This window comes from Opisthocomus hoazin, chromosome 5 (genome assembly GCF_030867145.1).
Source record: "Opisthocomus hoazin isolate bOpiHoa1 chromosome 5, bOpiHoa1.hap1, whole genome shotgun sequence".
NCBI classification, from domain to species: domain Eukaryota; kingdom Metazoa; phylum Chordata; class Aves; order Opisthocomiformes; family Opisthocomidae; genus Opisthocomus; species Opisthocomus hoazin.
This window is the reverse complement of record NC_134418.1, coordinates 41,426,855-41,439,611: the sequence shown is the minus strand read 5'-3', so window position 1 is coordinate 41,439,611 and position 12,757 is coordinate 41,426,855. Positions and strand designations below refer to the sequence as shown.

Here is a 12,757-nt window from a genome sequence, read left to right as displayed (position 1 = left end):
AGGAAATTGTCACTTTCCAAACACTTCATCTGCCTTGTGGCTTCTTTTTCTTTAGAACACTTGGCATGTAGAAGGTGTACTTAGCACAAATTGTCTCGGTGAAGCATGAAGCGCTTTTTCAGCTGGGGTGAGAAAGGTCTGCTGAGGAACCACTGGAACGGCAAATAAAAAAGCACAGAGACAACCGCGCACACGCACACGCAGAACCAAGCTCAGGCAAATGCAGCTGCGCGGAGGACAGAAATTCTGCAAGAGGGAGCCAGGGGAAAGACCGGAGCGTGCAAAACGTTACTGGCTTGGGAAGGAGGAGGGAGAGGTCTCGAGGGATGAAGGGGATCTCTCTGGGCTCCGCGCAGGAGCGCAGACGTTAAGGGAAAGCAGGTAATATAGGTAAATAAGCAGCGAGAAGACACTCTCGAGGGATGGCTAGAGACGTCAACCCCAGCTCGTTTACTAAGCAACCGCAGTAGAAAGCCCCCACTTAGTTAAGCAAGGCAACCTAGAAGTATGGAAATGAGCAGCGCGATGGCATTTTTCCCTGGCAGGAAAGGGAGGAATTAAAATCACAAAAACCCGCTCGAAAGTGCCCTGAAAACGCGGCGGCGGGGAGGGGGGGGGGGGGGGGGGGAGGGGAGAAGTTGATTTAAAGTTGCCCTTGAGCCATTTGCGTGCCCCCCCCCCAACTTCGGCGGAGGCCCCCTCCTCCCATCCCCCCTCCCCCCCCCGCCCCCCCGCCTCGCGCGGGGCTGATTGGCTGGCCGGGGCTCCGCACATGCCGGGCGGAAAAAGCTTTGTCTGGGGACTTGGAGCGAAGTTGCGGCGGGTTTTAGGCTGGAGCCGGCGACCGAGGGTGCTCAGTCTGGCGGCGAGGGGGGCGAGGGAAGGGGACGGGCTGCGGATCCCGCCGGCTCCCCGGCCGGCCCTGGATGCTGAGCTGACGGCGGGAGAGGAGGAGAGGAGCGGGCTGCCCCGGCGCGTTGCAGCCTGGAAGAGGAGCGGGGAGTCAAATGAGAAAGCGTGGATTGCGTACAGAGGGTATCTGGATGTCCTGGCACGGTGTGTATTAAAAAAAGAGACCCCAAACTTTTCTGATCTGGTAAGCTATCGCTACTCGGCTGACTAGAAAACGCGTTTTCAAGTTTTGAAAGGACCAGAAGTGCGCTGGGTTTAAGGTACCGGAGGAAGTCGAAATAATTGCTTTTTAACTTGCTTGGAGAAATGAATTGCAAAAACTTACAAATGCACCGAATCAGCAGTCAAATGCACTTTATATTCCTTTTTGCACTGATGATAATATCTTTCAATAAGGCTGTGCTGGGAAAGAATTTGAAATACAGGATTTACGAGGAGCAGAGAGTTGGGTCAGTAATTGCAAGACTGTCGGAGGATGTAGCTGACATTTTATTAAAAATGCCTAACCCTTCCTCGGTTCGTTTTCGAGCTATGCAGAGGGGGAATTCTCCCTTGCTTGTAGTCCGTGAGGATAACGGAGAAATCAGCATAGGAGCTAAAATTGACCGGGAACAACTCTGCCAGAAAAACTTAAACTGCTCCATAGAGTTTGACGTGATCACTCTGCCCACTGAACATCTGCAGCTTTTCCATGTTGAAGTTGAAGTGCTGGATATTAATGACAACTCTCCCCAGTTTTCCAGAGCTCTTATCCCTATTGAAATATCAGAAAGCGCAGCTGTAGGAACCCGGATCCCTCTGGACAGCGCTTTTGATCCAGATGTGGGGGACAACTCCCTTCACACTTACTCCCTTTCTGCAAATGATTTTTTCAGTATTGAGGTGAGAACCAGGACTGATGGTGCTAAGTATGCAGAGCTGATCGTGGTTAGAGAGCTGGACCGGGAGCTGAAGTCAGGTTATGAACTCCAGCTCACTGCTTCAGATAAAGGGGTGCCTCAGAGATCGGGATCATCCCTCCTGAAAATAAGCATTTCTGATTCCAATGACAACAGCCCTGTTTTTGAGCAACAGTCGTATATAATCCAACTCTTAGAAAATTCACCGACTGGCACTTTGCTGATAGACCTCAATGCTACCGATCCAGATGAGGGCGCTAATGGTAAAGTCGTGTACTCTTTCAGTAGTCATGTGTCTGCCAAAATTATAGAGACTTTTAAGATAGACTCAGAAAAGGGTCATCTGACCCTCCTGAGGCAAGTGGACTATGAACTAACCAAATCCTATGAAATTGATGCTCAGGCTCAAGATCTGGGGCCAAATTCTATTCCAGCTCACTGCAAAATTATAATTAAGATTGTGGACGTGAATGACAACAGACCCGAAATTAACTTAAACCTGATGTCCCCAGAGAAAGAAGAGATAGCTTACATTTCTGAGGGGTCACCCCTGGACACTTTTGTTGCCCTGGTCAGAGTGCAAGACAAGGACTCTGGCGTGAATGGAGAGATAGTGTGCAAGCTACATGGTCATGGCCACTTTAAACTTCAAAAGACTTATGAAAATAACTATTTAATCTTGACTAATGCCACTCTAGATAGGGAAAAGAGATCTGAATACAGCTTGACTGTAATAGCGGAGGACAAGGGAACGCCAAGTCTCTCCACAGTGAAACACTTTACTGTCCAAATCAGTGATGAAAATGACAACCCACCCCGCTTCCAGACAAACAGATATGAAGTTGTCATCTTGGAAAACAACTCTCCAGGAGCGTACATCACATCAGTCACAGCCACAGACCCAGATCTAGGTGACAATGGGCAGGTGACCTACACTATTTTGGAGAGCTATGTTTTGGGAAGCTCTATAACCACCTACGTGACCATCGATCCCTCCAATGGGGCAATCTATGCCCTGCGAACCTTTGATCATGAAGAAGTAAATCAGATTGCCTTTATGGTTCAAGCTAGGGATGGAGGGAGTCAGCAGCTTGTTAGCAATACCACAGTTGTACTAACCGTCATTGACGAAAATGACAACGCTCCTGTCATTGTGGGGCCAGCACTACGCAACAGCACAGCAGAGATCTCAATCCCTAAAGATGCTGGAATCGGCTTTCTTGTCACGAGGATAAGGGCTACAGATAGAGACTCTGGTATGAACTCTGAACTCAGCTGCTCCATAGCAGCTGACAAGGAAAACAGCATCTTTGTGATGGATCCCAAAACTTGCGACATCTCTATCAATGTGAGTGTTGAATCAGTTCCAGCAAAGCAATGGGAGTTTTTTGTGATAGTCCAGGATAAAGGCAGTCCTCAGCTTAGTACTAAAGCACTTCTGAAATGTACCGTTTTTGAGTATGTCTATTCATTTTCAAGCACGGAAGCAACTTTGGTAAGCCAACCGTCCCTGGATGTCTCCATGATAACGATTATATCCTTAGGATCAATATGTGCCGTGTTGTTGGTCATTATGGTTATCTTTGCTACAAGATGTAATCGAGAGAAGAAGGACACCAGGTCCTACAACTGTCGCGTGGCGGAATCGACCTACCAGCACCATCCAAAACGGCCCTCAAGACAGATCCACAAAGGGGACATTACATTAGTGCCAACGGTTAATGGCACGTTACCCATCAGGTCTCACCACAGAGCTTCTCCGTCATCATCTCCGACCCTGGAAAGGGGACAAATGAGCAGCCGGCAGAGCCACCACAGCCACCAATCGCTGAACAGCCTGGTGACAATCTCCTCTAACCACGTGCCTGAAAATTTCTCGCTGGAACTCACCCACGCTACTCCGGCTGTTGAGGTAAGGTCCACACCTCGCTTTGCACATCCGTTCACTCATGCATTCACTTGGGAGCACAGAGGTAGTCTGCATGCCGCCTGTGAGAGCAATGGGCAATTAGACCTATGCCCAATAAGAGCATTTTATGCGTTTCTCTTTAGATGTCACAGCTTTGCAGTTTTACTCCAGTATCAACTGAATCTAGTACCATGGGAACAGGATTAAATCCATTATTGACAAAATTATTTCTTGGTTCTTTCCTGTAAGGTCGAAACAATGGCATGTCACACAGACAGTATTCTGCTCTGGTTTACTGATCTCTCTTTCTTTCTTCCTTGCCTTCCCTTCCCCTCTGTATAGCTCTGTTTAAGAAAGAGCGCCAGAGTATTTATATACAGAAATAATACAGGAAATTCTTTCATTAATGGGAGTGGAGAACTAAAAGTTTAAACACTGACACAGTTTAAGTACAGCTGTTGCAACAACATATGACTGCAGTGTTAAACTCTGAGACTAGGCATCCAGTTTTTACTGCAAATGCCGTGTAATGGCTTAAGTGAGAGTTGTGTCCTGGTAGCTCTTTACACGTATGGCAACAACAATGTATTTTGAAATAGGGTCCTGGAACGGTAAAGGGTTGACTCTAGTCTATTAAAACAAAACAAACCTCCACCTCTGTTTAATTACTTGTTTTACTTGTTAATTAATTAATTACTATGAGTTTGGAGGCTAATGAACAGCAGTACATTTCCTCATTGTACAAAGCCTTCAGATGTTTCCTGTGGCAGACACTACACTGAAAAGTAGTCTGTTGTACTGCGTCATATATGTGCAGGAATTTGATTTAATTAAACTTTAATGAAAAAAAAAAAACAACCACTCCTCAAACAAACCTGAGCAGCAAATTAGTGGTTTTACAACTAGGAGTTTGAGCTTTCATTTCAAGGAATCAGTCTTTTCACCATTTCTTTAGCAGGTTTCTCAGCTTCTCTCGATGCTTCACCAGGGCCAGTATCAACCAAGGCCAAGTTTTCGAGGAAACAAGTATTCCAGAAGCTACAGGTGAGAATCTGAACTGTTCTGCTACATATGCATGCACATGTATCCGAAAGTGTAGATGTGTATTTTTAACCCAAAAGTGGAATATAACACAAGTGAGATAATTTAATTGCACCATCACCACAATTCTCTTTACAGATATGCCCTACAAGATATGGATAAATTCAGCTTGAAAGACAGTGGCCGGGGTGACAGTGAAGCTGGAGACAGTGATTATGATTTGGGAAGAGAGTCTCCAATTGACAGACTTCTTGGGGAAGGATTCAGTGACCTTTTCCTTACAGATGGGAGAATTCCTGCAGGTAAGAGCACAATGGAAGCTGAACAGTTTATTTACAGTGCTGCCTGGCTGTCACTTTGATAAAGCTACTACTGAGAAACCAAAAATTCTTTAGCTTTCAAGCCCTGTGTTTCCTTCCTTCTAACTCTGCTTCACGATAAATACTGAGCTGAAGCTTTCACATATCTCGTAAAATGAAACCTCAGACACGACTGAAAGTCTGCTCAGAGCAATGCCTACTTTTTTCTATTATTCACTTCATGAGCTGGCTCCAGATTTCCCCCCAAAGCATGATCTGCTCCATGTCCTTGGACTTTTAGTGACTGTGTGGATGGTTTTGCAAAGCCAGGCAGTTGTGGTTTGTTAAAAATACAGTGAACAATAATTTGGGAGATACATTTTCCACAGTGGGTTTGATCCGTATGATACAAACTTCTACCGTTCAGAAATGGATTGTGAAAGTGGTCTAGAAATATGGATGGACAAGAAAGAGAAGTTTATTTTGTCCCACTGAAAAATGAACTTGAGTGGGAAGGGAAGGATCTAAATATGTCCCAGATTTTAAATCTTGCAGACCTAATTTCTCAAAGAAAGAGCTTAAGAAGTACAATTCAGGGACAGAGGGTAGAAAAGAAAAAAGCTAGAAAACAGTTAGTGAAAGTGAGACAAACACACACATACATATTCTTGTGTATGAAGTACCACTTTTAAATTTGTGCCCAGTTATAAGTTGAATAAAAGACACTGTGGGAAATCACACTAAGTACAGATACAAGAATTTTTTAATTACTTCAATAATTGTACAGCCACTGGTTGTACCCTAGATCTTGTACTTATTTCAGATCATATTTAGCTTTCTCTGTATAACAGACAGGGCTGGATAATTTCAGTATGGTTCACGGAACCAAGAGTGTAAACTTAAAAACTTTAGTAAGGTCATTTTATACACGGGGGCACATTACTTTGTGGGGCGGTGCAGCATGTATTCCCTCCCACACTGACCCCCACATATTACCCAGGGCTGGAGGGGAGGAGCTGCAGCGCTGAAGCTCCTTCCCTCTGCTGCCACAGAAAACATCAGTGACGGGATTGTACCTCACCTCCGTGTGTTTTACCCTGAGAAATGTGCTGTTACGCTAGGCAAGACTAAACCCCAGAAGTTTAATTTGTTCTTCTTATACATTTCAACTTCAAAATTTTCTTCGTATATTTTGCTCCAGTACAGGTCATTTATCACCTACCCAGGCATTCAGCTGTCTCCTCAACCTAGACTTTTGTACCCAATGTTTCAAATCCAGAGGCCTTGAAAAGTTACTATTTTTTTAGAATCCTTAACTTAAATCTGGAGTCCTAGTATATTTTTATTCTCATCTTCTCCAGCTGCTACTACTTCTTCCTCTGCCAACTAGCATGAGGCACGTCTCGTTCTCTCCTATGGTTAGCAAGGTGGCAGGGAGGGATCTGCTGGAGCTCTCAGTTGCCAGGGGAACTTCAAGCACAATGGTGTTTGCACTGGCATCCAGCCCCGCTGCTGCCACGGAAGAGCTGTCCCCTTCCCAGTGGGCAGCTGGGGCTGCCAGCGGGCGGGAGCAGTTACCCCCTTGGCTGGCTGAAATGCCTATGGCTCATTTTCAGCCCTTGCAATTCGGTCTCTGAGCAGGAAGCCAAAGTGTAGGATTTCCAAAAGTGCCCAGCTAATCGCATGCAAAGTAAGGAAAGCTCCTGCTGAGTGGAGACGGAACTAGGTTGGGCTATCAAGATGGGCATTTAATCTTGCCCAGATGTCCATTTGCTGCTATGACTGTTCTTAATCCGTCAGATAAGTAATTGATCTGCAATCCAAATAAGAAAAGAAAGAAAAAGGAAAAGAAAACTTCCTGGAGATTTCCTGTTCTCCATTTTGAAAAGTTTCTGCAGTGTCTGTCTGGACACAGGCAAAACGCTGTGAGAAAGTCCTTTCAGTTTGTAGCTTTAAGGTGGAACTGGAAAGGAACAGAGCCAGTCCCCCAAAACTTCAAAAATGACATGAGCAGAAAGTTCAATCATTGTCCTTGAAAGACTTGCTTCTTTCTCTCTCACTTTTTAAATCCTCAGTAATAAGATTTAGGTTCTGGTAAAAAAAGAAAAAAAAATGCTGTTGTACATCTGTGCTTTTTTTCATTTATTGCTGATTTAAGGACAGGCTGTGACACTGTTCAGTTGCCTCAGAGTATCTTTCAATCTTATGTTTAGGAATGTCAGCATTTATTATTTTATACCCAAACCAATCCTGATAACATCAGTAACAAAACTCACAATAAGGCAACTCTCACTACTGGTGAAATGCTAGACCATTGAAAGTCTCCCATTAATTTACAGGAGTCTTCTTAATTAGAAGAGTAATCCCTACCTTCTGGGATGAGTTGAGAGCTGGTCCAGGCTCCATGGATCACTGAGATATCTTTTCTCTTTTCTGCCTCTCAGGTGTTTTCTGTAAAACAGCACACATGTGCTTTTCATACATGGGAACAAAGCACTTAAAGGCATTTCAGTCACTGGTATCAAAACTTCAGCCACTGACTTTTTCTAGGTTGCTTTTTCTGTTTGAAGCTTACTGATCAGCAGGCCATTTGCAATAGCTTGTGCAATATCCAGCCTGCAGCCTGAATCTGTATTCTTGAAGAAATTCATACTCTCACATGGAAGACACAGAGAAAGTTTATACTCAGAGGAATGGAAAGGGCATTAGGAAAGCACGCAATATGATGGCTGTGTAAAGCGCAGAGATAAATAACGCTGACAATATGAGAGCAGAACTTTATCAATCACTGGTACGTCCTAAGCTGAAATACTCTGTTCAGCTCTGCTTACACCATTGCAAAAAGATTTTTTGATAAACTGAGTGGATCCAAAGCCAGATGGGAAATTTGATGAGAAAGCAATGAAAACTTACAGGGCATGACTGCAAACATTTCTTATGTATTCAATATATAAAGAGAGAAAGAAAAATAAACTACTCTGCATGGGTTAATCTAACCATTAATTGGTAGAGAATTAGGGTAAAGGCTTCTTGCGGTCAAAATACACATAACGGAAAGAGTCTGGCATTTCTGAAAACTTTCTTTTGAAGTATGTGATTCAAATTCAAGTTAGTGACCCCTGCAGCACCTAGGTTTTTTCCAGCAGGCCTGCCAGGCACCCAGGCAGTGACCAGCCTGAGCCGAGGCTTCATGTCCTACAGAGTCTGCTCCCTTTGGAGAGGAAAAGTTGGCCTCTCTCCTGGCACATCTCTCCTTGCAGGTCTGTCAAATAGGGCTTTGCCTGTCTCCACTTCCAGGGACCATTCCCAGACCCCTTCAGGTGTTTGCGGAGGACACTTGCAGTGCCCATCCACACACCAGTTCAGACCAGTGTAGATCCCAGGGGTTCAGTCACTTGCCCCATCATATTGCTGCTCCCTGAGAGGCACCACTGAAGCCAAGCAGCTGAAAGAGCGGCTCTGCTGTCTTCTGCTCTTCAGCCCTTCTGGCTGGCCCTGGATGCCCATGTTGTGGGTTAGAGCCCCCCTTGTGCCAACACCTAAGCCAGCATGGTCCAGTAACCTGCTCTAGAGAGCTGCAAATGCACCTCAGAGTATCTCCAGTACAAACACCAGAGCCACACGGGGCATGAATTAAACCCTAGGTATTCTGATACTGGATCAAAATTTAACTGGTTCAGTTAAAAAGGTAATATGGCAGTGGATCACCTCATATTCAACATACACCTCACTGTCAGATCAGAAGGAGGTGCGTTAATGAAGAGGGAGATCCCTCTGCATGTTACTGTTCTTTCTTCTTTATTTCCTCCGTCCATTTATTCCCACTTAATTACTCTGATGTGCTTCTCTAATTGCATGTGGAAGACTTCACTAAAACTTAAGTAAATGCTTGGAGGTAGAAACGCCTTCATTTTAACAGCACTGTTCAAAGGGAGCGAATGGCTTGAAGTCACAAGTGCTTGTTTTCCACCTGTGATTTACACGTTTAACTTCAGCCCTAGTTAAAAGGTCTCATTATTGTCTTACATGTTTTGCATTTATGGTTCTCATTTTTTGAGACCATTTGGAAATGGAAGTACATTTTGATCGAGACCATTTGCATTTGTCACCTTCCTGCACACACAAAATGAACCCAAAGACTAAATTTGAACATCTTTGGAGAAGTTCAGTGTTGCTCCCTGCGAGTATAAGTGATATCTGCAACAGAAGAGGGATGCTCACTCTCCTCTTTTCTCTCTTGCAGCGATGCGGCTGTGCACGGAGGAGTGCAGGGTTCTGGGGCACTCCGACCAGTGCTGGATGCCGCCGTTGCCCTCTCCTTCCTCCGATTACAGAAGTAATATGTTCATCCCTGGAGAGGAGTTCCAGTCGCCCCAGCAGCAGCTGCAGCAGCAGCAGCAGCCAGGCCTCGAGGAAGATCCACAGCCTGCTGATGCCAGTGAGAAAAAGAAGAGCTTTTCAACGTTCGGTAAAGACTGCCAGAGCGAGGAGGAGTCGGGGGATACCTGTACTTCCTCTCTCCTCTCTGAAATGAGCAGCGTCTTCCAGCGCCTGCTGCCTCCCTCGCTGGATGCCTACACAGAGTGCAATGAGATGGATCGCTCCAACTCGTTGGAGCGCAGGAAGGGACATTTGCCGGCCAAGACTGTAAACTATCCACAGGGGGTGGCAGCCTGGGCAGCCAGCACACATTTCCAAAATCCTGCCAACAACGGGCCCACTCTGGGGACTCACTCAGGCGTGCAGCCTTCCTCTAAATGGCTGCCAGCCATGGAGGAGATCCCAGAGAATTATGAAGAGGATGATTTTGACAACGTGCTCAACCACCTCAGTGATGGTAAACACGAACTCATGGATGCCAGTGAGCTGGTGGCAGAAATTAACAAGCTGCTGCAAGATGTCCGGCAGAACTAATTGTTTCAAAAGCCTATTTTTCCATATTTGTGGAAAACTAGAAGGGGAAAAACATAAAGAACAAAAAGCAGACTGAGAAGAACTGGCATTGCCAACTAGTTGCATTTATCGTAAATGTGTCTGTGTATGTTGAATATTAAAATACTGTATTTTCATATGTACACAATGCAAGTGTGATTATCTGTATTTTAAAAATACATTTGTACCTTATATTTATGTGTAATTTAACAAATAAATTTTATTTTTGTACACCCACAGCAAGCATGTTTTCCTAAATGTATATAGATGGTACCACCCTTGTCAAACTTCCAGCATTCTTGCCACAGACATGTTAAAAATCAGAGGGATATTGCTTTCCCTTTTTTTTTTTTTGAAGTCTCAGATGTTACAAATCCGAATTCAAACCACTGAAAAGTTTTGCAAACATTAATTTCAATAAATGATCCAACACCTTGTTGCAATGTTTCATTCTTTTTATAACAGAGTTGTCAATTCCTGTGAAAACATAAAATGTCCTTTTTATTTTGCATATTTTTGGTCTATAGAGTCATTTTTCACATTTAATTAATGAATTATTGCAGGCTGGGGTCTTATTCTCTTTTATAAGTTAAGTGTTTTCCCTAGCAAACAAATCATGGAATTCAGTGGTGGGACTTTCAATGTTATCTCCGCAAAATAAGGTACTTTTCTCCTGCCATTGTTATGCTGCAAAGCCAGTTGAAGTGAGTGGTATATGCTTAAAAGACAGCAAAAAAATCAGCTTTTCTGACTTCAAGCTGGATTCTCAATTTATGTAAATAAAAAATTGCAATTGACTGCTTTATCCTTGCAAATGGCGCCAAAATAAAAGGAATTTTTCATCTCCTAGGAAAGCAGCTGATTATAGCTATATTTTGCCTCCATTCTAAGTGTGCCTTGTATTTGCAAAGGAGTACAGAAATACTTGAACATCCTAGAAAGGAGCTCTCCTGCAGGTAGATTGACTCCCACTGAATCCCATCCTTCCATGGTGGAGCTTCTCACTGTACTGAAGCTAGCTCAATGAAAACAGTAATTTATACTGTGGTGCCATCACCACTGGACGGGTGACATGACTAATATTTTTCAGATAAAAGTCAATGTGGTCCCTTTAGTTCCTTATTTTCAAAAATATTTTTGGTTAGCCTGTTATACACAGGCAGATTTTTGTAATAGCACACAAACTGATTTTACAGGTGAGAAACATGGGTGAGTTCTGGACTCCTGATGCTCATTTCAGGAGAGTGTTAAGTTATTAAGAGATGGCCAGAAAAACTCATATTTTGGGCTTTCATTCAGAGCTGCAGATGCGTATTTTTTATAGGGTATATTTTTTACCAGAAGCATGAAAGACTGTTGAAATAATCCAAGAAAACCTGGGCATATGAACTAACACACAGCTTTATTTTGGAGAACTGTACTTGTAAAGTACTGTATAGAATATTTTGTAATGGTAGATACAGAAAAATCCTGTTTAGTGTTACCTAAAAATCCAGAACTTTGTTGTGTGCCTAAGCTTTAGTTTGGTCTGTGTGTACGGAAACTTCAGTCTCATTATTGGTTTCATGGTGCTGTCGATGTGACATTTGTAGACATGTACAGATTTGTTGACACCTGAATAACGGAGAGATTCTCAACTTGTTTACACTTGAGGAGTTCATAAGTATAGCTTTGCTGGTTAGATATACCAGGACATCAGTTTTCTAACCAAGTATCCATATTGGCAGATGAAACTTTCAAAACATCATTTTGTCAATATGACTTACACATTTAAGGGAACTGGCCTATCAGCATTGGTACAAGAACATCCTTTAACGGTGGAGGCTCTATTTGTGTTTTGGAGAGTACTTATGGCACCTTTGAATGCCAATAAGACCTCAGTTTCACTGAGCTAACATCTGCTACTGAAAGGAAGAAGGCATAACATCTCATTTATTAAATATTTTAAAATCTCTTCCCTGTTTTTGCCCTTCCTTCCCACCAATAGGCCTTAGCAGCCCCCAACCAGCCTCACCTGGATCCCACTCTCCCACACCCCAAGAGCTCAGGAATTCATTTAAACTCAGCCTGGGGCATTCAGCTGCTATATGAGTGTTGGTCCCTACCACTGCTTCCTGGATGGGCCTGGGATTTACTTTCTACTGGTGCCTTCAACCCCATTCCCAGCTGCTGCTGACAGGAATCCTTGGATAGAACCTCATCCTGGTTTATCATCACACCATGTTGGGTGCTGTCGATGGACCGCATTACCAGCACCTGGCTCAACCTGCTGCATTCAGGTAGTGTAGGATGGCACCTTGTCAGTGTGTATACTACCTGTGATGGGACTGGTCTCGGCTCCTGGCCTGTCCCTAGCTCCCCTCCTTGGAGCAGTCCTGCTCTTCATGCTCCCTAACAGTATATCACGCCCCATGCTCATCCCAAGTCTTGCCTCTTTATCAGCAAGGTCAGGTTGACTCTGAAACCTGTCTAGGTGCTGTAACAATCCTACTAAGTCCTGAAGGTCACAAGGATGTGGCTTCCTCCTTAGCTAAGTTGTTTCTTTCTCAACTCAGCCCCCTCATTCTGTTTCCCTCTTCATCAGTATCCCGTTTTGGTCCTACCCTCCAAGTTCCCTTATCCCCACCTCATTCTCCTTCCCTCTCAACTCTGTGACTCTGCTCTTCCCTTAAGTAGGTCTTACCCATGTACTAATCCTGCACAGCCCGTGCCTGCACTCTTGTGTTTACAAAGTTCTTAGTGTCCTAACAACATTGTCTTTGACT

At 44.1% G+C, this 12,757-nt stretch overlaps 1 protein-coding gene across 1 annotated transcript; it reads left to right on the top strand.

Annotated features, from left to right (window-relative positions):
• Positions 1-872: 872 nt before the first annotated feature.
• PCDH18 (protocadherin 18) lies at positions 873-10,373 on the top strand. The gene is made up of 4 exons (XM_009942556.2): positions 873-3,723; positions 4,679-4,764; positions 4,900-5,063; positions 9,304-10,373. Exons 1-4 carry the CDS (start codon positions 1,219-1,221, stop codon positions 9,972-9,974), a joined length of 3,426 nt encoding a protein of 1,141 aa, XP_009940858.1. The 5' UTR covers positions 873-1,218; the 3' UTR covers positions 9,975-10,373.
• Positions 10,374-12,757: the final 2,384 nt, after the last annotated feature.